This window comes from Hylaeus volcanicus, chromosome 4 (genome assembly GCF_026283585.1).
Source record: "Hylaeus volcanicus isolate JK05 chromosome 4, UHH_iyHylVolc1.0_haploid, whole genome shotgun sequence".
Classification (NCBI taxonomy): Eukaryota; Metazoa; Arthropoda; class Insecta; order Hymenoptera; family Colletidae; genus Hylaeus; species Hylaeus volcanicus.
The window spans coordinates 5,804,177-5,830,436 of NC_071979.1; the positions used below are offsets into that span (position 1 = coordinate 5,804,177).

General features: G+C 33.4%; 4 protein-coding genes and 1 long non-coding RNA gene across 9 annotated transcripts; 2 read left to right on the plus strand and 3 right to left on the minus strand.

Moving 5' to 3' along the window:
- Positions 1-1,568: 1,568 nt before the first annotated feature.
- LOC128875987 (death-associated protein kinase 1-like) lies at positions 1,569-11,894 on the minus strand. Of its 3 annotated transcripts, none has more exons than XM_054122063.1 (20): positions 11,093-11,894; positions 10,471-10,549; positions 10,276-10,388; positions 10,052-10,212; positions 9,848-9,968; positions 9,472-9,772; positions 9,320-9,368; positions 8,757-8,873; positions 8,410-8,682; positions 8,162-8,344; positions 7,945-8,059; positions 7,676-7,867; positions 7,355-7,596; positions 6,083-6,172; positions 5,701-5,865; positions 5,400-5,618; positions 5,145-5,324; positions 4,780-5,073; positions 4,361-4,683; positions 1,569-4,282 (listed from the first exon to the last, which is right to left on the minus strand). In XM_054122063.1, the coding sequence occupies exons 1-20, from the start codon at positions 11,133-11,135 to the stop codon at positions 4,120-4,122; spliced, it is 3,423 nt and encodes a 1,140-aa protein (XP_053978038.1). In that variant the 5' UTR covers positions 11,136-11,894; the 3' UTR covers positions 1,569-4,119. The 3 variants fall into 3 exon arrangements, with proteins under 3 accessions (XP_053978038.1, XP_053978037.1, XP_053978039.1); XM_054122062.1 differs by having other exon boundaries at positions 10,471-10,616; XM_054122064.1 differs by lacking the exon at positions 6,083-6,172 and having other exon boundaries at positions 10,471-10,616.
- On the plus strand, positions 7,678-10,025 carry LOC128875990 (uncharacterized). Its single transcript, XR_008456928.1, has 3 exons — positions 7,678-7,797; positions 9,698-9,828; positions 9,902-10,025. It is a non-coding gene; the product is annotated as an uncharacterized LOC128875990 (long non-coding RNA).
- A 153-nt stretch (positions 11,895-12,047) lies between the features above and the next one.
- On the minus strand, positions 12,048-15,073 carry LOC128875989 (T-complex protein 1 subunit gamma). Of its 3 annotated transcripts, none has more exons than XM_054122068.1 (5): positions 14,939-15,073; positions 14,308-14,413; positions 14,148-14,209; positions 12,712-13,849; positions 12,048-12,629 (listed from the first exon to the last, which is right to left on the minus strand). In XM_054122068.1, exons 2-5 carry the CDS (start codon positions 14,342-14,344, stop codon positions 12,217-12,219), a joined length of 1,650 nt encoding a protein of 549 aa, XP_053978043.1. In that variant the 5' UTR covers positions 14,345-14,413; positions 14,939-15,073; the 3' UTR covers positions 12,048-12,216. The 3 variants fall into 3 exon arrangements, with proteins under 3 accessions (XP_053978043.1, XP_053978044.1, XP_053978042.1); XM_054122069.1 differs by having other exon boundaries at positions 14,895-15,015; XM_054122067.1 differs by lacking the exon at positions 14,939-15,073 and having other exon boundaries at positions 14,308-14,806.
- Positions 15,074-15,507: 434 nt separating this feature from the next.
- LOC128875776 (odorant receptor Or2-like) lies at positions 15,508-18,254 on the minus strand. Its single transcript, XM_054121648.1, has 7 exons — positions 17,694-18,254; positions 17,354-17,620; positions 16,828-17,287; positions 16,235-16,334; positions 16,037-16,156; positions 15,808-15,963; positions 15,508-15,731 (listed from the first exon to the last, which is right to left on the minus strand). The coding sequence occupies exons 1-7, from the start codon at positions 17,728-17,730 to the stop codon at positions 15,681-15,683; spliced, it is 1,191 nt and encodes a 396-aa protein (XP_053977623.1). The 5' UTR covers positions 17,731-18,254; the 3' UTR covers positions 15,508-15,680.
- A 2,416-nt stretch (positions 18,255-20,670) lies between these two features.
- LOC128875775 (phosphatidylinositol 3-kinase catalytic subunit type 3) lies at positions 20,671-26,056 on the plus strand. The gene is made up of 10 exons (XM_054121647.1): positions 20,671-20,942; positions 21,223-21,417; positions 21,950-22,379; positions 22,600-22,695; positions 23,298-23,849; positions 23,916-24,391; positions 24,830-25,018; positions 25,088-25,263; positions 25,323-25,397; positions 25,502-26,056. The coding sequence occupies exons 1-10, from the start codon at positions 20,872-20,874 to the stop codon at positions 25,900-25,902; spliced, it is 2,661 nt and encodes an 886-aa protein (XP_053977622.1). The 5' UTR covers positions 20,671-20,871; the 3' UTR covers positions 25,903-26,056.
- Positions 26,057-26,260: the final 204 nt, after the last annotated feature.

Genomic DNA, 26,260 nt, shown 5'->3' on the forward strand with positions numbered 1-26,260 from the left:
ACAAAATTGCTCAGAGTAAATTGTTGTTAAGATTGCTTGAAATAAATTCTTTTTGTTGAGTATTATTTTGAGGATTATTTCTTTCGTTAAATTTGAAATATATAAATAACGAAATAATTCGTTATTTGAAGTATCTATTATTTCAAATGAATTGATATTTTTTTCTATTTACAAATAACAGTATTGGAAATAACCGTTCGAAATCAATTATTTCAACTAGTCATTACTTATTTTCATTTGAATTAAAATATGCCCTAACCACAACTAGGACATTACGTGTGACAAAGTAATTTCCGTGCACGATCACGCCGATTTGTAGTGATCCGAGGAACGGGTTCTTTATTTAGCGCACCTTTCATCCGCGAACGTAGATTTAAGCACAGCTTTCCGGATGCAACTGCTCATCTGCTTCGCTAACCTATTCTCGATCCCCGCCGAGTACCGCCAGAGACTACCAAAACTCCTCCAACTATTTATTACTGTACTTCATGCATGTAAAGTTTCAGGTCGCTCGTAAGAATTTAGACAGAAACGCGAATAATGTTGGCAAACTCTTGCTCCATCCACAAACCGCTACGAATAAGTTGGTAATGCGTTTATTTGGATAATAAACTGGGGGATGTTGTGATCAATTAACGTGCAACTGTTTTAACAATCTGTCTGAAACATGAAATGAACATGAACATAATATGGTGATACTACATTCAATATTTAAGGCTTCAAGGCTTTAAGGCTAATAATTAGAATCAAATGGATAAATATGTATGCTGCATTTATTACTTTTTAATCAAAGAAATACAAATGCAGTATGTGACGTTGTTCAGGATATATATTGCATCGAATTTGATCCTGATAAATAAATAAAATTCCTTTCGATGATTTGAATTTTGGAGCCTTCGAAATTTTCCTCTAGTGGCGCCATCGGTGTAAAAACGCCCAAGTTTGTAGTGAAAATAGTTCGCACCATTACTATAAGATGGCGCTACTGATACCTTTAATGAATTATTCTTTATTTTTCATAAATGCATACTCAATACGACTCCTTGCATTATAACACTGCAATCTTATTATTTATATTTAAAATTTATCATTTCTATGAACAGTTATTTAATGCATTAATAATTATCGACGGAAACTATTTTCACTACGAACTTGAACGTTTTCCCATCGATGTCGCTACTAACTAAACGGTGGATAATTACTGGTGTATTAAATAAATATTCATTAAATGATAAATTTGACATATTAACTACTGTCTTGTAGATTTATAAAGCACAAAAACGTATTAATTATGCATTTATAAAAGAAAAAAGAATAATTGATTAGAGGATATCGGTGACGCCATCTAGCAGCAATAGTAAGAACTATTTTCATTATAAACTTGGGCATTTTTTCACCGATGGCGTCACAAAATTGCAACTTTGTTGCCATCTAGAGAGAAATGCCAACATTGTTGTAAAGCAAAATTTTGAAAATTTGCCAAATAAAAAAATGTGCCATATAGTTGAAGAATGTCAGGGAATGCAACGGGATCGAATATAATTGGAACTTGCAAGTACTACCCAATATAATAATTAAACGTAATATATTGATAAATAATACAATAATACGATAAATATACATGAGTAATTATGCAATGAATTAGAGTTTTCTTACGGAGCACCACGGTTTTATTGACACAATGAAAGAATGTTACTGTATTTTTCATACGGTGTGGTTATAAACAAATTGAATATTTTTATGAAAGTTTACATAACAAACAAAAGTAACAAAATTCTATGTAATTTTTTTACAATTTACACTGTTTAATATGAAAACATGTGTTTTCATGTAATCTACAATACATTGTAGAAATTTACAGGACAATTCGATATTACATTAATTCGTAGAACGTTCTTGAAGTTCAGGAACATTCGTGGAATACCAACGCTATAGTTAGTCAATTTTGATTGCAATTTCAAGAATACAATTTTCTAATAATACATTTTGCCGAACCATACATTTTCATAATTTGCATAGGATTAAAGACTTTCAAGCGAATATACAAGCTCAGTTTCGAAAAAAGCGATCCATGTTGACATCGACATTCTTATCGTTATAAAAAATAGAAAAATGTAAATACCATTGATCATAACAGAATCAGAAAGTCTATACGCCTATTTGTACACGGCATAATAAATAACAGTTACACGTAGTTTTACAATTTCTTATTCTGCAAAATGTCCTTGTTGCGCATATTTTCCTCTCGTTAAATTTCACCTTAACAATGACTGTTCAACTAACATCTAGTACCAAGCAAAAGTTGCAAAACGAATGCTAAAGCGCATAGAGGACAAATCGTACATATCGATAAAGTAAGTAATGTTTGTCGTAAAGCTAATCTTCGAAATGGGATTCCAATACGTCGTATAATCGACTAATAATACCGGGCAATTTAAACTTCTAGTTTCGCAATTGAACGTATACAATACGAAAACAATGTCTCACCAAAATATATAGTATTAGAAACATTTGTATTTTAGACATCAACGTGTAAATGTAAGATGAACACAGCGCGTGAAAACACAAGCTTCAGAGTACAAATATCAGAGGATAATTCAGTACTTATGAATTTTATAATTCCAGTTTGTATAATTATACGGCATTATATTGAACCTTCATTTTATAAGAAATACGTGGAACACATAAGTAACAGAACTACTTTAGATACACTTTTCAGAACAGAATTATAACTAATTATTCTAAAGATATATCCTAACCAAAGACTCTTGGCGTCTTCATCTTTAATATAGACAAATATTATTACATTTTCAAAACGTATGTAAAACATGGTGTTATGTAAAGTAAGAATGTAAATTTACTTAACGCGGAATACTAGAGTGATATTCACCGAACCAAATTAATGCACACTAGATATGTTCAAAGAATAGGTCTTCCGTGAACAACAAATTTTACTCGTTCTTATGATATATATACCCATGCGCATTGCACATAAATAGTATATCTCGTTTAATACCCTTGTGCCTACAAAACATGAACAATCTTAAATCAAATGTATCATCTATAATGCAATACTTGGAAGAAGTGATCCTTCTTCATATTCTAAGCTCAATTTGTTGACAAATGCTGTACAGATAATTACAGAACCAATTTAGAGAACTTAAAAAAAAATTTAATACCTTTTAATAGTTATGATGAGCAAATATTATTTATGGCACGTAATACGTACTTCAGGAATGTCGATTTCGTAAAAAATATCCATTTAGAAATGGAGCTTCATAAATAGTTGTACCAAAAAAGCAAAGAATTGTGCGAATGGTTTCCGCTCTCTTTTCGCGTAGTTTCTAAATATCATAGAAGTCAAAAAGCAGCGCGTATTGACACTGAGTTTTGGCAAGATACAATATATATGCATATCAAGAAAAGCCTTCAAAACAATATTAGTATCAAATACGATAGTATCGTGTTATATAGTGTGTAAATGCATTATTTTGTGGGCCACGCATGTGCATACACATTATTTAGAATTATTCCTCTAATACAAATTCATTAAAAAAATGATCAGGGATCTAGGTAATCATACAATATAATATCACAATACAAACGCTTACGAATATTTCATAATGCAAAAAAATTCTAAATATTAGAAATTAAAACTTTGTTTATATAGATCCTCTTAAGTAAATATTCTCAAACCTAACGAAAACAAATAATTATAAATATTTCGTTATGCTAACAAGGATGCTTAAATTATGATATATTTATGTTATAAGAGCTCGTAAGAGAAAATACACAAACTGACGCAAGTTATGCAACTTTTTAACTTATGATTGTATATGTATATGTACATATAAAAATGAATTTTGTGCCGCTTAAAGTGCTTGGTAATAAGTTGATATAAAAGTACACATTGGTGCATGTGCATTTTGATATACCTCTACAGAAGTATACAGACGATGTATTATAATGTACGTACTTAGATTAAAGAGCAATGCAAAATTTACGTTGGGCGGAAGCGGTGTTGTAATAAGTCTGTCAAACCCACGGCATGGAAACAAAGTCTCTTTGGAAATCAATCTTTCAGAAAGTATTAATGCACCATTGATAAACGCAGCATTGTCATCTAGAAAGATTAGATCCCGTTTCGGAATCAATTGTCGTTGATAGAATATACGTTGGTGTATAAGAGAGCAACAGGTGTACAGCATCCTCTCTATCCAGAGCTCGCAACTGTTGTATTAGAGAACCGACAGCACAATCAGCGCCTGCAGTATTCAATAATCTGCAATGAAAAAATTCATGTAATACAAAATTTTATGTAACTTACTATTTAACATTAAATAGTTGCAAAATAATTTACCTCAACGTTGGACTGTCTACTGTACTATCTAGCTGTGCGACTCGATCTCCCAAACCAAGTCTTACGGCAAGTAAACACCAATCTCTTCCATGCCGATCAGGAGGGTCGAGCATCTGCGCTAGTCTTCTTTGTATGGCAGGTTTGATGTGCTTTATGGGTTGTTTTGGTCCAGGAAGACAATTTTCCATTAAAGGTAATCCGCAACCTACTATATCCCATACAGTTTCTTCTTGACCATTCAAAGGATTTTTAAGACTTGCTTCGTCAAGACTTTTGTCTACCAGCGCCGATATAATCGGCGCGGGCTCCCAAGAATGTACAACCTATACATGAAGTTTATTGAAAGACGATTAAATACATTTTAATCGTAGGGCTTACAATTTTTATCTTTAACTTATATCTATAGAGTAATAACTAACTTCATCATATTCACGAAGCTGACTAGGACTTAGCCAGTGCCTTTCCAGCAGCATCCCAGGAGCAACTAATTCGATAGTTGTCTCAATAGCGTCGAAAATAATGCTCAAAAGTGCAAAACACTGAGCACTTGTACCTCGTGGTCCTCGTACTCGTATCTCTATACAACCCTGGTCTTCTTCTTCAAAAGTTATTATACTTTCGCAAGGTCCGATGCATAATTTTGATCCTCGCCACCATTGGTATAAATCTGAATTCGATGGATCCCACGTTTGCGTAATTTTTCTCAACTGTGCCTATATATTAACGCATTATCATCAGTAAAATTAAGATACTAAATCAACAATTGTTTGTCATTACTACGTACTTGCAAATGTGGAAATATTGCGATCAAATGATATAAAGGAGCTTCAGCTGGGGCAAGACGAAGACCTGTATGAGGTAAGACATTGGAACACGGCTTCCATGGTTCCCATAATCCCGGTAAACGCTCGACAAAGTTCAAGCAGGGTATTTCATATTCCACTTCGTCGTCATCGACTTCACACTGACACAAGATTAGGTAATTTTATAATAATAATATAGCATTGCTTGTTAATAAACAAACACTTCAAAGACCTACTGGAACACATAAATTTACGGCTTGCAAAGCTTGTAAAGCTTGACCTGCGGGGCAAGGACAACGAGCCTGAAAATCTTCTAAAGCATAAACTCCCGTAGTACGTCCACCAAGGCGTCCTCTTTGTTCTGAGCTTAACTGCCAATTTACAACATCTTGCCAAAACCATTCTAGACTTAGAACTACTAAATTCCCAGGAAGTAACATGCATTCTCCTAAATTCTGAAAATGAATGTTTAATTAATCAACATTAATAAACAATTATAAAAAATACATTATAATATGTAATATTAAAAGTAAAAACCTGTAATTGCAATCCAAGATGTCTACAATGTTCTAAACAGACTAATGGATTAATTTTTCTCACTTCCTTCAAAAATTCCTCCTGCGTGAGCATTACTGGAGGTACCTCTAAAGTTTGCACATATGTTCTCCAAGATTCGGCAAGACCAGTCCAAACTAGTGCACTCTATAAGAAGATTTTTGAATCCTTAATGATAGAATACAAGCAAAAAAAGTATTAAATAATACACTGATACAGAAAATATATACAAGAGTAGTTTTTTTATTGCATTGGACAGTAGTGCATGTATGTATTAATGGGATAAAGCATTAGAGCAATTATTAAATAAATTACAGCTTCATTATACACATCACTTATCAAAGGAATTGAGAAATAGTTCGACCTGTTTATCAAGATTCGCCAAGGGCACGTACGTGGCCGCAGCCCGCGGCGTGTCGCGTCGGAGAATACTTTCTGCAACTTCCGGTCCTTCCTACATCATGCATTGCATGCAGTAAGGCTGATGTTAATAAATGTTAATGACCAAATAATCAGCAACTAAAATATATGTTGTTAGTAAATTGATTATGTGACAGAGTGACAGCAGATATAAGAAAAATTGTTCGGAACGATATTTTTCGTTGGGAGTGTGCTTGATTAAATGTCGCAAACAATTACTTTAATTGGAAATTATGAAAAATACAAAATATTACTTCCGATGAGCTCGATTACTTATACATATATAAAATCAACCATGCATCATGAGTGACCATGGATTACTGAATCATAACTTCAACAAAAATAATTGCATCGTATTTAGGAGTTAATGCTTTATTGAACAGTGTTAACATTGCAGGATTTGAAATCAAAGAGACGTGAATCGGACAAATATACTTGGCACTATGCAAAATGAAATGACCCGATTCTAATGAGAATCGTTTTGAAAATGTTAATGCACACATTTATTGCATGCTGTACAAACACTGGCGTTATTCCTGTAAAAAAATGTGGAAGTATAATTATGTACACGAAGATATTCAGCTGGACCTGAACCTTTCGATTCGTATATTCTGCATAAATATTTTAATAGTGTGTCACATCAGATTTTCTAGATTGAACGAGTCGTTTGTGCAATCAAGCATGAAATGATTAAATATTTAAGGATTTCGCGGTCATACAAATTATTGATCTGAGTTGAGACTTGTGCATGTAAATCGTTATCAAAACATGTTACTTGTAATTATTTAATTGATTGATCAATAGATTCAAAATGTAATAAATTAATAACCAACACTGTATTGTATAAATCTTGTTGTTTATTGACATGATTTATATCCTAAAATTTCAATTCAGGTCAAACATAAAATGATTTTGACTTTCTTAAATCTGGTACTGTATATGCCGGCATGCAATAGTTTGTTTAGTTTAGTTCATTTTAACAATTTAATACAAACATTTTTTAATGTAAATGTTATAAAAAAAATGTTATGACTGAAAAAGTAGTGGAAGTGATTACGCATTTTTATAAGAACTTAGTAAAAACTATGATAATCGCAATGATGCTCTTTTAGTACGCGTTTAGCAATCCTTGATAGAAACAAAAAAATTGTCTCGTAAGTCGCGTAAGAAAATGCGTGAAGTACAATAGTTTTTATAAATCATATAATCACTTCACCTCTAGAAAGTCCATCCTTGCATTATTCAAATATGATCTTAGAAGTTTCAGACCGGGACTAGAAGAATTAGTTGCATCCACTGCGACCATTTGAGGTTCATCTCCCAAAATTGATGTGAACTCTTTTAAGAAAGGTAAAAGTGGTGCAAGAAGGCTACCAGAATTGGAATTTGAGGCAAGAGGTTCTGGTGCATATGTCCCAACTAAGATTACTTTTACATCACTGTATTTGCCACCAAAACCTATGTTGTGAAAAAGTATTTTAAAAGTTAGTAACAGATATAATTATACTATAGCGAAGTTATAGTTAATATTTCTTACCAAAATTGATTGATGCAATACGATCTGAAATAAATCGCAGCCAAAATTTCACTTGCTGAAGTTGTACAGTAAGTGGTTCTCTGAGACTGACTGTTATAAGGTGAACTGCAGGTTGTTGAAAAGTAAGAACATAATGATATGATGCTAGAAACTCCTCGCGTCCACATAATTCCCAAAATACACATTCTCCACCTTAACAATTCAAATGATAAACGTGCGTATTTCTACTATTATGTATCGTAAAGAAAACTCGAAGTTATTTTTCTCACCTACGTTACCGCGACTCCATTCTACTCCTTGCGTACCTTCATATTCATTATCGCTATATTCAAAACTAAGCGAACCATGCTTGCTAGTTACATCTAATTCGATACTTGGTTCCCTCTGAATATAAAATGTCATTTTTAATAGAATGTTTCATTTTCGGAGTATTTCAATAAATATGCTATATCTTTGATACTATTATCGTATATTTAATATAACTACCTTTGCAGTATAATTCTGACTTCTTGACCTTCTAAAAAAGCCAAAACTAAAAATACCAGATTTTAAAGAATTTATTAAAGACGATTTTCCTGACGCGCAATGTCCTAACAGTCTAATATGTAGACGATCTATTGGTCTATGTGTTGGTTGCAACTGTTTAATGTAATTTTCACGTTGAATGGGCTAGAATTTGAATCGACATTAGTAGAAAATACACGCCATAGAATAAATGTTATTTAGTAACATACGTTTCGGAGCTTATCCAATAACGACGCAATATCCGGATATCCGTACTTAATTGCTGTCACATCCGCTCTAATTCCACGATTTGCTTTGTCAACATCACATCCAGCAAGGCACAAATGTCTAACAAGGTTAATGAAACCATGCCTAGCAGCCACGTGAAGTGGTGTTAAGCCATTCTTATTAGGTGTATCCAGATCTATTCCATTCTCTATCAAAAAAGTTACCATTCCCTCATCTCCAGCCTCGCACGCTATGTGTAAAAGTGTATCTTCTTTCTGTGCGGAGATACACGACGTTTATATCCTACTTATATTGCATTTGAAAGATATTCATAAAAGCAAAATCTTACAGAATCTTTCACGTTCAATGGTGCTCCTTGTAGCAATAACTGAGACACAGCCTCCACACAGCCACGTTTGACAGCGCTAATCATGGCTCCACCAAGACCTTGAGAAGCTTCCGATTCCTACAGAATAACAAAAAGATACAGCTGTTCAATGTTTTATTTTTAATTATATTATAATGTATGATTTAAACTTTATATATTTGTATTATTAAAAATATTTAAATATTCAACCAAAAATTATTAACACGCGAAACATCTTTCAATAATACTACCTGCAACTATGTAAGAAATATTAAATTATTATATTTTGGAAAATATAATTCAAGGTATAAATGTTCAGTAAAAAAATATATAGAGTTTAACTTAATAATGTATATTCTGTGAGAAGTAATTTGTATGTATGATGCAACTGTACAGATGATACTAACACCAGTCACATGATGTACATAAATAAACATTATTTCATAAAAAAATCAAAAAAGTTATGCGAGCGATTAAAAACAAAAGTTAAAAATCAGCTCTGACAGTTATAATGTAAATTATAATTATTGCAATCAGGAACAGACCGTGAGGATCCAAGGATGTTTAAGGCACGATTCTGCAGTTCCTCTTTCTCTGAAAATTAAATTTATTGTTATTACTTCGTTACACTGTAAGATGTGCTCATAAGTCTCAAAGATGAGACCTTTAATATAAGTTACAAATTTTGTTCACTTACTTTGGATCCTTGATCAACAAGGATCTTATGAAATCTTTGGCAATTTCTGATACAGTACTGAAATACTCGTTGTCAAATTGATATTGACAAGCAGCTACGTTCGCATAAGTTTCTTGTTTATCTTCACCTAGGAATGGTGATGCACCACTTAAAAGTATATACGTCAATACACCAACTGCCCAAAGATCAGTTCCCAAACTGAGTGGTTCGTAATTCACAATTTCAGGAGCAACAAATTCAGGTGTACCAAACAATGCTCTGTGTTCTGACCCTGGTACTAATCGGTGTGAAAGACCTAGATCTTTATAATAATAGAATTGCACACATTTTCTTTACACTCACAAGTCAGCTTTGATAGTAAATATTTGTGTATTACCTATTAACTTTATGTTTGGCATTGGCGGTGGAGTTGATAAAAGGATATTTTCAGGTTTGATATCTAAATGAGCAACTTGATGAGAATGTAAATGACTAAGTGCCATTAAAACTTGACGGACCTATAAAAGAATACAATTGATACCAGGTTTATAATATGAATTCCAGCATACTTTCTTCATGTGAACTATTTTATAGTACAAACCACATGAGCAGCCTCTAATTCACCAGATGGTACCCAGTGAAATAGTTCTCCTCCAGAAATTAATTCTAAAAGTAAAACAACAGTTGTGCCTGTGTCTACAACTTTGTGCAGCGAAACAATATTTGGATGCCTTAGACGTGCTAATAAACCAGCTTCTCGAGCTAAAACAAACAGTAGCCAATTATGTATAAAATAATTACAAATGTATAGTTAAAGATATCTACCAATGTCTGCAGCTGCAACACCTCTGGCAACTCGTCTTTTTCTCATAATTTTGGCAGCGTATAACTCTCCAGTCTTTATGTCCATACATTTTCGTACTATTGCAAATTGTCCTCTACAATTTACAAAAGAAAAATTGTTTAAAACATATTTATATTTTTATTATTAATAAAATGTATGACTTGATAAATACTTACTTGCCAATTTCTTCCAGCAACTTAAAATTTTTCTCAATCGGTTCATGATGAACCTCCATCAATGTGTCCCACTCGGGGCCTAATTGCAGAGGCAAAATTGTATTTTGCTTAAATCTCTTTACCATGTAAACAATTCTATTTGTTCACTTAATGATAGAAAATATATAAATTATGAAAACACAGTTTGTAATTAACAAGTAATATTTTTCTAAACACTAATAATATCTACTAATATTTCAAGAACAGATCCTCTCTATAAATACTTTTTAATACAAATAAACAAAAAAAAAACAGAGATGATATTTTCATTAAAACACGATTCTTGATAATCCAAAAGAGTTATTTATTAATAACTCGGCTTAGAAATCAACAGAACATAGACACCTGTCAATCTCGTAGTAAACAGATATGAAAATCACTTCCGTATACACGTAACCACGTGGATACATTCTTGTTAATACAATAACAAATGTGTGTGAAAAAATGTTAAGAGTACGGCTCGCATCCCTCGTTCGCATCGAGTCGCGGAAAAATATTAAACATCTGCCAGCCTTGACAGAAATATCGACACGGTATCGTATAAAAAAAATTAAAAAACAATCCAAAGGAAATCGGTTTTTACCACCGTTCGAAGTTCCCAGTTGGCGAGACGTGCCTGGCATCATCTCACGTTCATTCTCATCGTTCAGTCAAACCGGACAGTTTTCAGTTTCGCAAAGAGCCGTTACGAAAATTGTGTCCCATTCGTCGGCCTTCACTCATGCCGGCCACCCCACACACACAATCGATATACCTGTGTCGCGTGAAACGCCACCTTCCTTAAAGTACATTGCGATCTCATAGAACAGCGTTTCTCAAACTGTCCATGGGGTCCATGAGTATTCAACGTTTTCATAACAAAACTTTCATGTCTGAAAAGGTTCGTAGCAGTTCGTTGTTTGAGAAACACTGTCATGGAACATTCTAATCTTTCGAAGCTCCCGGTCTATGCATCGCTGATTAACATTATTAATTATGCGATACTTAAATCATTGAAAGGATACTTGTCTTATTATTAAGAAGTTTCGATAACTGTTATAGCAGAATGTGAAACGTAATACACTGTCATTCAATTCCTAAACAAAGTTTTAATTCAAATAGTATTTGTTAATATTTTTTGATAAAATTCACTTGTTACAAAACTTTAGCAAATTTATGACCTTTGATAATTTAAAATGTTATCTGTGTTTTTAACGTTAATCACAAAATAGCACCTATTATGCACATTGTTTCGACGGAATGGAATGCAAATGGAGGCATTTGAAAGTTCAGAAGATAACATTTCAGCAGTATTGTATTATTTCATGGTATATTAAACATGCAGTGAAACAGTACTACGTATAAACCATGACCAATATACGTGTACATATATCGGTTTTGTAAAATACTTTTTTACTTTTATTAGAATTTTGTATAAATATGCTATCAAGGCAGTGTTCAGTAAAATGATTACTTTGCACTAATTATCAAAGGTTCGCATTGTTAGCTCATTATAACGAAAAGTCGGTTGAAAATAATATGTAGATAAATGCGACACGTGCTTTAATAACTTATCAAAGTATTTTTATTATGTGAAAATGCATACAGATAAGCAAATAATGCCTTTCATGAACATGAATCGAATTCGAATAAAATTATCGTGGACATGAGTTATTAAATGTTAACACAAATATAAAAGCATTTCGAGCGCAATCAAGTTTAGTAATTTTATTCTTTCATAGATTCTTCTGTGACTTGTGCAGGTGCTGTAGACTCATTATCTTTCTTCTTCTTGCTTCCTGAGACAATGTCATCGATTCGTAACAAGAAAATAGCAGTTTCGATAGCTGTTTTATATGTTTGTAACTTAACAGACAAAGGCTCCCAAATGCCGCGTTCTTTCATGTCTACTAATTGACCAGTTTCTCCGTCGATACCCCATGTCATTCCTTCAGTGGCGTGTTTTGCACGTAACGCGGTCAACGTTCTAATCGTATTAGCTCCGCAGTTCTGTGCAAGAGTTCTTGGAATTATTTCCAAGGCTTGCGCTAAAGCTTTATAAGGCAATTGTTCCGCGCCATCCAATTTTTCCGCTTGTTCTGTCAAAAGTCTTGATACTGCCATTTCCACTGCTCCTCCACCTTTAATAAACAATACAATTGTAATATTAATAGAATGTTGTAAAATCCATTGTATATAATTCAAATACGAAACAGTACATACCTGGTACTAATTTGGGTTCAATGAGAAGATTTCTTGCAACATGAAGAGCATCTTGCAAATTCCTTTCGATTTCATTTAATACATCTTTACTAGCACCTCTCAAGATTATAGTACATGCTTTAGGGTCTTTACATTCCGTAATAAAGCAGAAGTAATCGTCTCCAATTTTTTTAATTTCGAAAAGACCAGCTTTGGTACCGACATCTTCATTTTGCAATTCTTCCGTACGATTAACGACGGTTGCGCCACAAGCTCTTGCGATTCTGTTAATATCGCTTTTTCTCAATCTACGAATAGCAGAAATTCCAGCTTTCACGAGATAATGTTGGGCCAAATCTGATACTCCTTTCTCGGTAATGACTACATCTGGTTTTACAGATATAATCTCTTCGCATATTTTTTTAACGTGTTCTTCCTCCAATTCCAAAATCCTAGTGAAATCAGTATCTCTCATTATCTCGATATTAGTTTGCGATTCGCCCTTTTTATATTCTAAAGGACAATCCAGCAAAACTATTCTAGGATTCTTAATGTATCGTCTCATTTTCGGATGCGTCACATCTTTATTAATCATCACCCCTTTAAGAACAGTACTTTCTTCTATAGTACCGCCAGGAATTTTTTCCACCTTTGCATAACGCTTTATATCTATTTCTCGTCTACCATTTTCCTCAAGTTTAACAGTATTAACTGCATCCAAAGCAATCTGGCATGCTAATTCAGGCCAACGACCAATGAATTTAGTTCCTACGCAAGCATTTATCACTTGAATCAATTTCTCTCTGTCGTTACAATCCAAGTCTATGCTAACTTTCTCATTGAGGATGATCACCATGTCTTCCAAAGCTTCACGAAATGCTCTTATGATAACTGTTGGATGCATATTTTGCTCCAGGAAAGGTTCTGCGGTAGCTAAAATTTCTCCTGCCAGTACAATAACCGATGTGGTACCGTCTCCAACTTCTTCATCTTGAGTTCTAGCAATTTCAATCATTGACTTTCCAGCTGGATGTTGGACAGTGATTTCGCGTAAAATAGCATTTCCATCGTTAGTCATAACAATGCCTCCCATTGGATCCATCAACATTTTTAACATTGCTTGTGGTCCAAGACATGTTCTAATGACATCTGCAATCGCCTTTACAAAATAATATAGTTATGATGAAATTATGATTTAAGTTTATAAGTATAAAGACTATATAAATTTAATTACAAAAGTGTCTGTAATGCAACTGTAAAGAATTCATTTTAGAACTAAGTACAACATGGTGCAACAATTATATGAAAAAAATCTTTGAAATTTTCTTTAGAATTGGCATTACTGGGTAGAATTATAAATAGTATTAACGAAAAATTCCGCAAAGTAAAATACACGTGGGCGTGCCGACGATTGGGTACCATAAAAGGTAAATGTGCAAATCGGTTATGAAGCTCACCTTGCCGGCTTCGATATTTTCTCTCTGAACTTTTCGGCCGGAATCCCGTTTGGTATTCTGACCTGCAATAATCAGAGCACACGACATCGTAAAAAAGGAAATGTTCTGTTTAATTTCTAAACAAACGAAAATCATTAGCCGTCATTTTTCTTCAACTTACTTAAAACTATGATCGAACCAGTCCCTGGTCTGAACATGATTCTTCAGTTACTTTAACAGTAAAATATCCTGACAGAAAATGATGTTTAAGTACACACTTGATTTTTCTAGAAGAAAACGAAAGACGAGTCACAGAAGAACATCGAAGAATACTCTGTGTTACAATAATTATACGTGTGACAACTGTCATATAGTACTAAAACGAAATACACTTTATCAAAGTATACGTTACCAACGAAAGTATGAAATATCCCTATAGCTACATCTACTTTAATAAAAGTTTGAAATACATTCATATTATTGTACCAAGACATGTACTTAAGATTAATATTAATACCAAAGTAAAAGAATAATTGAAGATTTTTGCGCATAAATCGAACGTTTCTATTTTCGATCATTTGTAGGTTAGAATGTATTCGGCCAATTAAGAAAGAAGAACGATACTTTTATTTACTGATAAATCTTCATTTTTGAAGACAACCAGTTCTTGCACCACAATCTTCAATTACTCTATAAATTATAATTGAAAAATAAAGATTAAAATAAAATTGTTCGTTTAGGACATGTGCTTCCGTTACAGCTACTTACCTTCTCTGTAGGTAAAATATTTAGAATTTGAAAAATAATATTACCTGAAGTCTTAAGGTTATAATAGACTTTATAGATAAATATTCACTGATTCAAATGTGTAAATTGTAAATTAAATGTGTATATTACAAAAGTACACCCTGAACTCGTTCTTGTCGAAACGCCCCTAGCAACAGGCAACCCGACGTACTTGTGAGTCAATACTTTACGCTTGTACATGGGCACGTTTACTAAATAAGATTTTGTTTTTTAATAAAACATACCTAAATGGTATGAAATACATATTAAATGGATAACAATGTACAGAGCTTTGAATATTGTACCCTAATGTAGCAGTATGTATCCGAACAAAACGACAAACATTGAATCAGGAAAGAAAGATTCTTATACTGGTTTTCATATAAAATAAAAAAGTACTTTTACAATCATCTGATGAAAAAAGAAATTGTAGTCTATGTTTCACGTTTCAATTTATTGTTGACAAATCTTCGATCGAATTGTAATACTATCAATAATTTGAAAACTATAGAATAGGAATATTTTTCTACATATTTGTATTTATACAAACACAATATGTTAGTTTATTAGTTTCGAGAGATGTGTAGTACCGATGAGTAACTTGGATCGTTGCATTTACGATTACCATAAATCATCTTTAACGTTAGCAATAAAAGATTCTGTGTACATTTCCATAATGTATCTATCAATTACACTCTATTAAGAGCGAATCTTCCATTAGAGTAGACGCGTCGATTAAATTAATGATTTTTATAAAGGTCTATGATACTATATCCGTGTCAGTAAATAAGATATATAGCTGAACGACACTTTCAATATCTGAAACGATAGTAAATGAGATTCACAGATGCGAGGAAGAACGAGAACGAGAACGTACGCGAAGGATACGTCTTACGTTGCAAAATGTCAGCATCGTCAGAGGAAATATTTTTCCTGCTGTAACGTAAAGCGGTCTCCGAGCTATCGTCATGATCAAAATCAAATTTTTCACTTCCTTCACCTTCAGGTTGAGCCATTCGCATTCGTAGGCAGCGTCGAACACTCCCTCCGACTTTAGATAAATATTCGCAATAAAATCGAAAGGATCGAGCATCAAACATTTAAAAATTTTAAATTTTATTTACTTGACTTGCCAAAATCTGACCCACGGTACAGTAAAGGGCCGTCTGAACAAAGGTATTCGTAAGAGTACTTAGCGAAAAGAACAGTTCCAACGGTGAAAAAGTGCCTTCTCCAGTGATCATCTAGGCAAAAATAATCACATATCTGGATGGTCAATTTACATTCTATGTATGGACTGTGCTTCGAGTTCGTTTACTTACGTTCACTAAAATTAATCCGTAGATACAAATAAACACACCGAAGTAAAGAAATAAGACAAAAAGCAACAGCGTGTACGTGTCTTCGATTGCATCGACTGCCCTGGAGATCATTGTCAAACTTATAGTAATTTCTAGGAGGTACATAAATGGACATCGTACGAACTAAGCCTTCCAGGTGTAAGGCACGTCTTTTGGATAAGATATTGCGATTATAGCCCTTCAGAGGTCAAATGACAAACTTGTATTGGTGTTTGTCGTGTAGTGGTGGTCATTAGTGGTACCCGTGCTCATGTCAGGGTTCATTGACAACCAATCATCGAGCTCAAAGCACGGTTCACTGGTCACCAATAGAAGTTATTCTGATTGCTCGGTTGAATGATCTCTAAAATGACTGTCGATACACGAACCACGGCAATATCGAAATGTCAGTTGACCCCTAAAGAAGCTATCTGCAGTGTTGGCGAAACCGTCGAGGTATCTTATCCAATAGGACACGGCGTACAACCGGAAACCTCAATTGGTATCGACCCAGCTTATTTCTTATTCTACCTTATTCTATCTAGATGAGAATTCGACTCATCTCTGCAAGATACCTGATAAGCTGATTGTGATTCAATACGACGGTCATTAAGTTGTAATCAAAATTGTCGGAATTTTTCATATCCGACAAACGAGTTCGAAGAATTTCCAGTTGGCCGCAAATATGCAGAATCAATAGTCCAAAGAAATGGCCAACTCCGATGTAACAACATGTTGAGGTCACTATGGTAATTACTTGAACGACGAATATTATCTCGTAATACGGACTTTGCGAAACGTCGTACACGAAATAAGTCGGAATAGGAAATAAATCGGATTCCTCGGTTGAGAGTCGAAACGAGTTACCGAATTGCGGCATGATAATTATACATAACACTGCCAAAGCTGTACTTGCATAGGAAAATATTATGAACGCTCGTGAAATACGACCTTGACGTATCATTACGCCTTTTTCCGCATCCGTTTTCGATTTTGCCCAGTCTTCGGCGATCATACGTATAACAGGCAACAGAACTTGAAATAAGAAAGCAAAAAACGATTTATGTCGATATTAAAACGGTGCCTGATACACGAACTTACTTCTCCTTTTGCTGTATAAAACAAAATACTTCAGATAGACGATCAGGAAAGGTATACAAAATCCTAAACAGTTTATGCGCGCCATAATGTTATCGCATTTCATGATCAATCCACAGAAACACGGAATCGTACAGACCAATGTAAACGCTATAAGAATCACTATTATGTGCAGCTTTGCCAATAATGAACCGACACCATGATTCACTTGCGGCCAAAGACCAGTTATCTTCAAGCAGTAGCGATTCAAGCTAACTGCCCATTCGTAGTCTAAGGGGGTAAAAACAACGATTGAACATCAACTGGATAGACATTTCTCAAATAGGTAGAAATGAAATTATACCTGCGTGTTTCGCGAACCCAAGCGATGAGTTATTCATGGCTAAACTCGTCCGTGCGCGATCCAACCCTATCGTTTTCTCTTGTCCACAAGATCGTAGTAAAAAACTACAACGTTAAATTGCTACTATTATACCTCCGCGAGAAGTATGTACAAAAAAACGGACCAAGTAGAGGTAGAAAGGGATTTAATATTCCATCGCGCGACGTCGCGGGCAGTGAAATTTTTCCACGTTGCAGTTGCGTCGCATGATTTTTTCAGTAGACAGCATAGTTGCAAACGAGTACAATGAAACGTTATTCTAACGAAAGTTTCGAAGACAGGGTGAAAGAGTTTATCCTTCCTCGTACATTTTTTAATATCGCGTTAGGACTGGGGGGGTCCGATCGCCCGAAGACTCATTTTCAACAGCAGAACACATTCGTCACGCGCGTAGATCACGTCGAGTGTTTCATTTACGCAAGTTCTCTGGTCTCCGGTGATAATATCTATCATCTTCGTTTACTTCCAGTGAATATTTGTTACGTATTATTTCTTTCATTTGTGAAGCTAGCGTAAGTCCAGAGTACTTATGGCACTTTTCGGAACCGATGAACAATTGATGTGATACCCCTTAACATTTTGGAGCCATCGACGTAACCGGATCAAAATAGAAGACTATAACTAATGCGCTAATGTTTACACACGTAAGATTTGTAATAAACGTACGATACTTATGCACCCGAAATATTTAATTATTAATGAAACATATGCAAAATGTAAGAGTATTACATTATATTATTACATGTATGTTAAGTGTCTGATACAGGCTCTGACCCGCTAAACTAATGATTGATGTATTGATTATGGATGAGAAGTCGATAACGTAGAGGTGTCGGTAAATGATAAGCTCTAAAGTTAACACTTTACCGATCGGTAACAAAGTGTAGAGAAGCATTTGGTCGATAAATGCTTAACACTTTGCCGACTGAAAGCGGTTGGGTATATAATTAAATTCGACAATATTTTTCAATTTTTGCAACATCAGTATTATACAATATTTATTAAAATCGTTTTTTGATTAACGTTTATATAACATTTTATAATTCATACAATGATTTCAAAAGTACTCGTAACGAACATGTATTCACTGCGTGGTTAAAGTAATACTATAATCGAGTTACGTAATCAACATGTGCTGTAAACAAGTGGTCGGAGTCGCGATAGAATTAGAACTACTCGACTGAATACCAAAAAAGTATTGCGATAACTGTTTGCCATATTATCGATTCCGTCCGAAGCTATTTAATTGTCCACGAGCCTTCGGAGGCGTAAGTACATGCATATCGTACATTTGATTTTATTTCTTATCGGTTTTAAGTACTTTCGTCATCATCAAGCGATTGTCATTTTTTTAAAAATATTTTATAACAGAAAAACATTTTTCTTGTTTTATTTTAATCTTTTAATATGCTGTACCATATTGCACATAACAAGAACATTGTTCAACTTTTTAACAACGATCGCGACGACAATGTTCATGTTGATGCTGTTGTATATGCGGACGATGATGTTCATGACCATGACGGTGACCGTGTCCGTGATCGTGACCGTGATCGTGACCGTGACCATGATGATGACCATGACCATGATGATGACCATGACCATGATCATGACCATGATCATGACCATGATGATGATCATGACCATGATGATGACCATGACCATGATGATGATCATGACCATGATGATGATCATGACCATGATGATGACCATGACCATGATGATGACCATGACCATGATGATGACCACGACCAGGTCCATGACCATGACCATGGCCATCATGAAAATGGAGACGATTTAAATATAGATGAAGTGGCATTGGTAACCCACTATCTTTTGAAGATGTAGGCGAATTACAAATTGGACCCATTTTCTGAAAGGATGTGTTACACAATTTGGTGGCCTCTACAGCAGAAATTGGTGGAATTGTATCCAATCTGATTGAACAGTTATTCAGTTAAGCTTTTACTCGTTGAACCTGAAACATAATTTGATTGTGTAATTCATATTTCAATTTTTATCGAAAACATAATATATCAAAAGGAGATAACAGAATTCTTGTTAGTCCTATGACTAATATCTTTGTTGATATTATCTGAAGTTTCATAGTACAAGCCATAAAAAGCTAATATCTTATCAACAAGCAAACAATGGGAAATTGCGTTTAATTGCATCACTATTTTCGCTTTTCCACAATTTCGAAAATTTATATAAACTTTCAAGGTTTTAATTTCTATATTTATTATTTGTGACTTTTCAGACATATTAACGTCAAATAAAGCGAATTTATAATAAGATATGTTTATTTTATTTTTCAGCTATTATATAAAATGACATGACGTTTTACTTACGTATAACAATTAAAAATGATTGGATTATGACGTATCGTTTAATAATTTCACACTCGTGAATTATTCTGGATTTTATAATATATAATAATATATAAACGCTTTACAACGTCACTCCTCAAATTATCAGCACCAATCTGCAATTCTGCACTGATTTCCACTATCTGTTTTGATCTCTCCGCTACTATCAATATTTGAGTACGAAAGAAAGGAAATGGAAGCTACTTGTGGGAGTTTACGGAAGTTAGTGGTGTCATCAGACGGCACAACTAGAAACTATCGATTCATTAGCAACTAAACGACTATATAATTGCAGTACCAATTTTCTTTTTAAATAATATTAAAGTAAATAAAAATGCAAGGTCGTTTTGTTTCCGATTCTCTGAGATCTATTATGCAAAATTCTAAACAGCTCTAGGAACTAGATTAATACCATCATTCATTATTCATTAAAAATGTACTATTGCGTTTCAGACTTATTACCTATACATGGCGAGTGATATGAAATAAAAACTTTTAGCAACTTAAAATGCATTTATACGTATTGAATAAATAATAATCTTTTTGCAGATACGATAATCTATTGCAAAGTTTAAATAACACCATCTAACGTTTCATTGACGCAACGGTGAAAGCTTGCAGAAAAGGAGGGGATACGTTTCATGTGCCGTATTCCCCTCAAACGGCAAGAATTAATGAACACGTGTTTGTTTCAACACGGTAGACGCTGTAGAATGACGGCAAATATAAAGTAGAGAAATGTGTTGAGTTTATAATTTCGTAAAATAATCATGGAAGATGTTAATGATAAGTTTTTCTATGTGTACAGTTCTTCTTTAGACATCAGAATACAAATTAAAATGTAAGATTTCATTGTAAATGACTTAGATATAATAAACGTCAGTATCAGCTGGTATCAGGTTACCATAATAAATTCTTTCTGGTGTACATTTCCGACGACGACAAGTGAACGAATGACAGTATTGTTAGATATGAAATAATCCGATTATAATATCTAATTCGGATAAGAAACGGACTACCAAATATTTAATTGAAAAATATGTTGCTCTAGAAATTCTATTAACTAATGTACCATCACGCTCCAATGGAAATTATCTTAACACATCATACTTTTTTTGCAGAGGAACTTTAGAAGGTAAAAGACAACGACCTGAATATGATAAATTACTCATCGACCCTATGTTAAAATACTCTGGTCTCTATGGAGCCAATGGAGGACGTGGAGACTTAGTAGCTTCTCTGCAAGTGTGGGCTGGAGGAAGACCGCTTGCTTTACCTGTTCATACAGCTTATAAACACTTTACATCACGTTGGAAGTATGTATAAATTTGGATTTTATATTAACACTGTAATTGATGTTTAGTATAAAACATTAAAGGTTATGAGGCATTTTGTACCTAAGATATTGCAACAATTTTTATGCATCTTTGGAAAGCTCTTATAGAGAGGAATTAAATGGTATGCTTTTCAATTTTTAATTTTTAATTGTTGTCAAGCATAGGTATAAACTTTTAAAAAATTCCTTGCTTTTAAACTAAAATCTATGTAATGGTTTATGTGGAAAGTTACACAGAGATATGACAATCATGTTTCCCTGATTAATTGTTTTAATTTATCTTTTTCTCTTTCTTGTTCAATCAGAGTGCAGCGTTTGGTTTCATATACAGCCAGTCCTATGTATGTCTGTACACCAGACTTGTGTGGTAATAATAATTAGATTGAAAGCAATGCTATTTGATATTTTTCAACAAGAGTTTTCTACATATGTGTAGAAGGTGTTCCACATTTGTAAGTTCAAAGTATCACATATAGATTAATATTGTTTTTTTTTTTTTGTAATCTTTGCAGTTGGAATCAATGGGTTACTCTTCCTATTTCTTATTCCGACTTACCACGAGATGCTCAATTATGCATAAGCTTGTATGATTGTGCTGGGCCTGGTAGACGACTGCCAGTTGGCGGTACAACAATATCTTTATTTGGAAAACATGGAGTCTTTCGTCAGGGAATGTTAGATCTTAGAGTTTGGCCTGGAGTAGAAGCAGATGGTAGTATATCTACCAGTACTCCAGGAAAAACTAGAGATCATGGAAAAGAACAAATGCAGAGATTAGCAAAACTTGTTAAAAAGCACAGAAATGGTCAGATGAACAAAGTTGATTGGTTGGATAGATTAACATTCAGAGAAATCGAATTAATTAATGAAAGAGAGAAAAGAGCATCTGAATATTTATATTTAATGATTGAGTTTCCAGAAATTACTATGGATGGAATACCGGTATGAAGAACTCCATATTTAATAAATTCGTTTTTTTTTCTAGTATTATTTTTCTTGTTGTTACCCTATATATGAGATAAGGAAGAAGTTTTAATTTTAATTTTTATTCTCTTTATCTTACACATAAAGTAAAAAGGACTAAGTTATTAGTATTAGATACAAACGTATAGGTTATGATCGAATCAATTTCTATTGTATTGATACACTGTCTTTGTTGTAGTACTCAGTAGTATATTATGAGAGAGATGGGGATGAAGTTGTTCAACATAGATCCCAACCAGATGTTGTAACTCTTCCTGATTATGAAATTTTACAAGTAAGTGTGATTATAAATTATTATATTTTCTCATACAATTCACAAAACACGAATGATTACCCCAACACGTGTACTTCTAATTTGGTTTATCGTCATCTTTAAAGGTAAAATATACACAAACATTTTATGTTTCAGAAAAACGAAACTTTGCTTTTTTCTGTTTTACCTGTACAATTCAAGATAAATTGAAAAATATTTATAATCTTGACAGAAAAGTATGATACAATCTAAAACTTTTGTTTGATGTATTAATTGACATACATATTACTTAATCTGAAGCAATATGCTTGTAACGAAAGTAAGTAAGATTTATAAATGGCTGGTTAGTGTATGCTACATTTTTGATTGATTTAAAAAGAAATCCATATATCGTAAATTTTCGCTATATGTAACATAGAAAAGAAATTCAACAGGTAAAACAAGAAGTACATAACAATTATTTTTATTTATCTATGAACAATACATATCTCAAATAATTTAAAAGATACAAAGTACACTCTTTGTTATTTTAAAGTAATGTCATAACAAAATACATACACAACACTTAATTATTAAGCGAATATATCTGTGTTTTCATTTCATGGACATTTAATTATTTTTAGGAAAATCTTGTGGAAGCAAAGCATCACAAATTAGCTCGAAGTTTACGTAGTGGGGATCACACACGAGAATTAAAGCCAACTTCAAATGTACGCGATGCTTTGAATATAATATTAAGTTATCCGCCAACGACGGCACTTTCTACCGAGGAACAAGATTTAATTTGGAAATACAGATTTTATTTGTCAAGTCAAAAGAAAGCTTTAACAAAGTTCGTAAAATGCGTGAATTGGAAAGTTGCCGGAGAAGAACGGCAAGCTTTAGAAATGTTAACATTATGGGCACCACCTGATCCCGAAGATGCATTAGAACTACTTGGTCCAGCATTCACGCATCCAGCTGTTAGAAGATACGCTATAGGTCGGCTTAATCAAGCACCCGACGATGACTTAATGTTATACTTGTTACAGTTAGTGCAAGCTTTAAAATATGAAGATTTTGAAGGCATTAAAAGAGCACATCATACATTAATGAAGGACAAGGAATCTGAAAAAATCGATAAATTAGATAGAGACATACAGATCAACGATTCTTCATCTACGCCTATTACGAATGTAAGTAATTCTGTGGTAGTAATATTAAGGTTATAAATGATTACAAATAGTAAACATAATTTGCAGTCCTGTGAATCCGAAAACGGGCAGTCTTTGACAAATCAAGAGTCTCTTATGGATTTAGCATCTTTCCTGATTACTCGTGCATGTCAAAATACCACATTGGCTAACTATTTTTACTGGTATCTTTCTATCGAATGCGAAGAGCAAAATGACCCAGCTATAAGTGCAAAACAAGATACGCGTGTTAAGGAAATGTATATTACCGTAATGACAATGTTTTCGGCAATACTGGCTCAAGGAAACGCTATTTGGCAAAAGAGAAGAGCGTTTCTTCTACGTCAAAAGATATTTATTGACCAATTAGTAGCGCTCGTGAAAGCAGTCGCTAGAGAAAGTGGAAATCGTAAAAAAAAGACTGACAGGCTTAGAGCATTACTGGCAGATCCAGACCCAGCATTCAAAATTAATTTCTCCAATTTTGAACCAATACCTTTTCCCTTAGATCCAGAAATTTGTATCAAAGGAATTATTCCCGAAAAGTACGAATTACTTTTATTCCGTATAGAGCGAGTCTGATTTATCGATTTTAGGTTAAACTGGTTTATCTGAAACATGTTGTATTCGATTAGGCTCATCACATGTAGATATTTTATTTTATTTTATGACTATTTGCCACATTAAATACAACAAATAAAGCAATGTATATCTAATTAATTATGTTATGTCGCTATAAGATTCAGAGAATGAAACCATTTAATTAATCCAATCAAGGCGATATCAAGATTGTATTGTATCGTAAATGTGTGAAATGCTTCTAGCCGAATAAACTCTCGAATATAACATATTTTACGTAAAGCAGTTTTACCAAAAATCAATACATAAAAATCGTTGGATAGCAACTGTTATAGACTCGTTCTGTATATTAAATGTATTTACGTTTCGTATACTTGGTATTCAAAAAAAATTATTCTTTTCAGAGCAAGTCTCTTTAAATCAGCTCTTATGCCATCCAAATTAACCTTTTTGATGACGGATAACAGTGAATACATTGCAATATTTAAACATGGCGACGACCTAAGACAAGATCAATTAATTTTACAAACGATAGCACTTATGGACAAATTATTAAGAAGGGAAAATTTGGATTTAAAACTTACTCCTTACAGGTAAATATTGTTAGACTGATCCATGTAATGTAATGTTTTATTTAAAATGTAAATTAATTTTTTTTCTAGGGTCCTTGCAACGAGTACTAGACATGGTTTTTTACAATTCATCGAATCTACGACAGTCGCAGAAGTTTTAGCTAGCGAGGGTTCTATATTAAGTTTTTTTCGTAAACATCATCCTTCCGAGAATGGTCCTTATGGCGTTGTACCTGAAGTTATGGACACTTACATTAGAAGTTGTGGTAAGTGTACACAATAATAATTTTTAGTAATACAAATTAAATAAACTTTAAATTTTCAGCTGGCTATTGTATTATTACATATGTACTTGGCGTTGGTGATCGGCATTTAGATAATTTGCTCTTGACAACATCAGGTAAATTTCTTTGCAAAATCGTAAATATAAAACGTGACATAAGTACAATATTACTATCGAAAAAAGAATAAAAGGACGTAATTGCAAGTACATTTATATTACAGGGAAACTTTTCCACATAGACTTTGGTTACATTCTCGGCAGAGATCCAAAGCCTTTACCGCCGCCTATGAAATTGAGCAAAGAAATGGTTGAAGCTATGGGAGGCGTAGGATCGGAACATTATCACGAATTTCGAAAACAGTGTTATACCGCATTTTTGCATTTACGCAGACATGCAAATTTGATGTTAAATCTATTTTCGTTGATGGTGGATGCTAGCGTACCAGATATAGCGTTAGAACCGGATAAAGCTGTAAAAAAAGTTCAAGATAAATTGCGATTGGATTTGAGCGACGAAGAAGCGGTGCATTATGTTCAGAATCTTTTGGATTTATCGGTAACAGCTGTAATGGCAGCATTAGTAGAACAATTGCACAAATTTGCACAGTATTGGCGGAAATAAACCCAAATCAATCGAAATAATGATCACAAAGACTGTGTTCCTTTTTAACTATTGCAAATATTACTATATTGTATATAAATGACCATACGTCTATAAATGTAACATAATTTATTGTATTTTGAGATTATTTTAGCTAATAAATCTTTGATAATAACGAAGGATTGTACTTCTTGCGTGTTTGCAAATTCCACGGAAAAAAATTTTACTTCTTAGCATGTTATACTAAGATATAATATATTATCAAAAAACTAAGACAAACGATATTTGTTAATAATTTTTTAAAACAAATTTTAAATATAAATTTCTTATACATATTTACTTGCAAGTTTCTTCGTTATGACGATAGACTAAAAGGAAA

What these genes read in the sequence shown, in the direction of transcription:
- LOC128875987 (XM_054122062.1), bottom strand. Translation starts at nt 10,595, where the DNA reads ATGGTAAAGAGATTTAAGCAAAATACAATTTTGCCTCTGCAATTAGGC. An exon ending in AATTAGAGGCTGCTCATGTG is followed by an intron (nt 9,969 to 10,051) that starts GTTTGTACTATA and finishes ATTCTTTTATAG; the next exon opens with GTCCGTCAAGTTTTAATGGC. An exon ending in ATGGAGTCGCGGTAACGTAG is followed by an intron (nt 7,868 to 7,944) that starts GTGAGAAAAATA and finishes TGAATTGTTAAG; the next exon opens with GTGGAGAATGTGTATTTTGG.
- LOC128875989 (XM_054122068.1), bottom strand. Translation starts at nt 14,344, where the DNA reads ATGTTCAGACCAGGGACTGGTTCGATCATAGTTTTAA. An exon ending in TGGTTCGATCATAGTTTTAA is followed by an intron (nt 14,210 to 14,307) that starts GTAAGTTGAAGA and finishes TGATTATTGCAG; the next exon opens with GTCAGAATACCAAACGGGAT. An exon ending in TGAACCCAAATTAGTACCAG is followed by an intron (nt 12,630 to 12,711) that starts GTATGTACTGTT and finishes TGTTTATTAAAG; the next exon opens with GTGGAGGAGCAGTGGAAATG.
- LOC128875776 (XM_054121648.1), bottom strand. Translation starts at nt 17,730, where the DNA reads ATGAATAACTCATCGCTTGGGTTCGCGAAACACGCAG. An exon ending in TGGGTTCGCGAAACACGCAG is followed by an intron (nt 17,621 to 17,693) that starts GTATAATTTCAT and finishes TTACCCCCTTAG; the next exon opens with ACTACGAATGGGCAGTTAGC. An exon ending in TTTATACAGCAAAAGGAGAA is followed by an intron (nt 17,288 to 17,353) that starts GTAAGTTCGTGT and finishes TCTTATTTCAAG; the next exon opens with TTCTGTTGCCTGTTATACGT.
- LOC128875775 (XM_054121647.1), top strand. Translation starts at nt 20,872, where the DNA reads ATGGAAGATGTTAATGATAAGTTTTTCTATGTGTACAGTTCTTCTTTA. An exon ending in CACTTTACATCACGTTGGAA is followed by an intron (nt 21,418 to 21,949) that starts GTATGTATAAAT and finishes TAATCTTTGCAG; the next exon opens with TTGGAATCAATGGGTTACTC. An exon ending in CATCTACGCCTATTACGAAT is followed by an intron (nt 23,850 to 23,915) that starts GTAAGTAATTCT and finishes CATAATTTGCAG; the next exon opens with TCCTGTGAATCCGAAAACGG.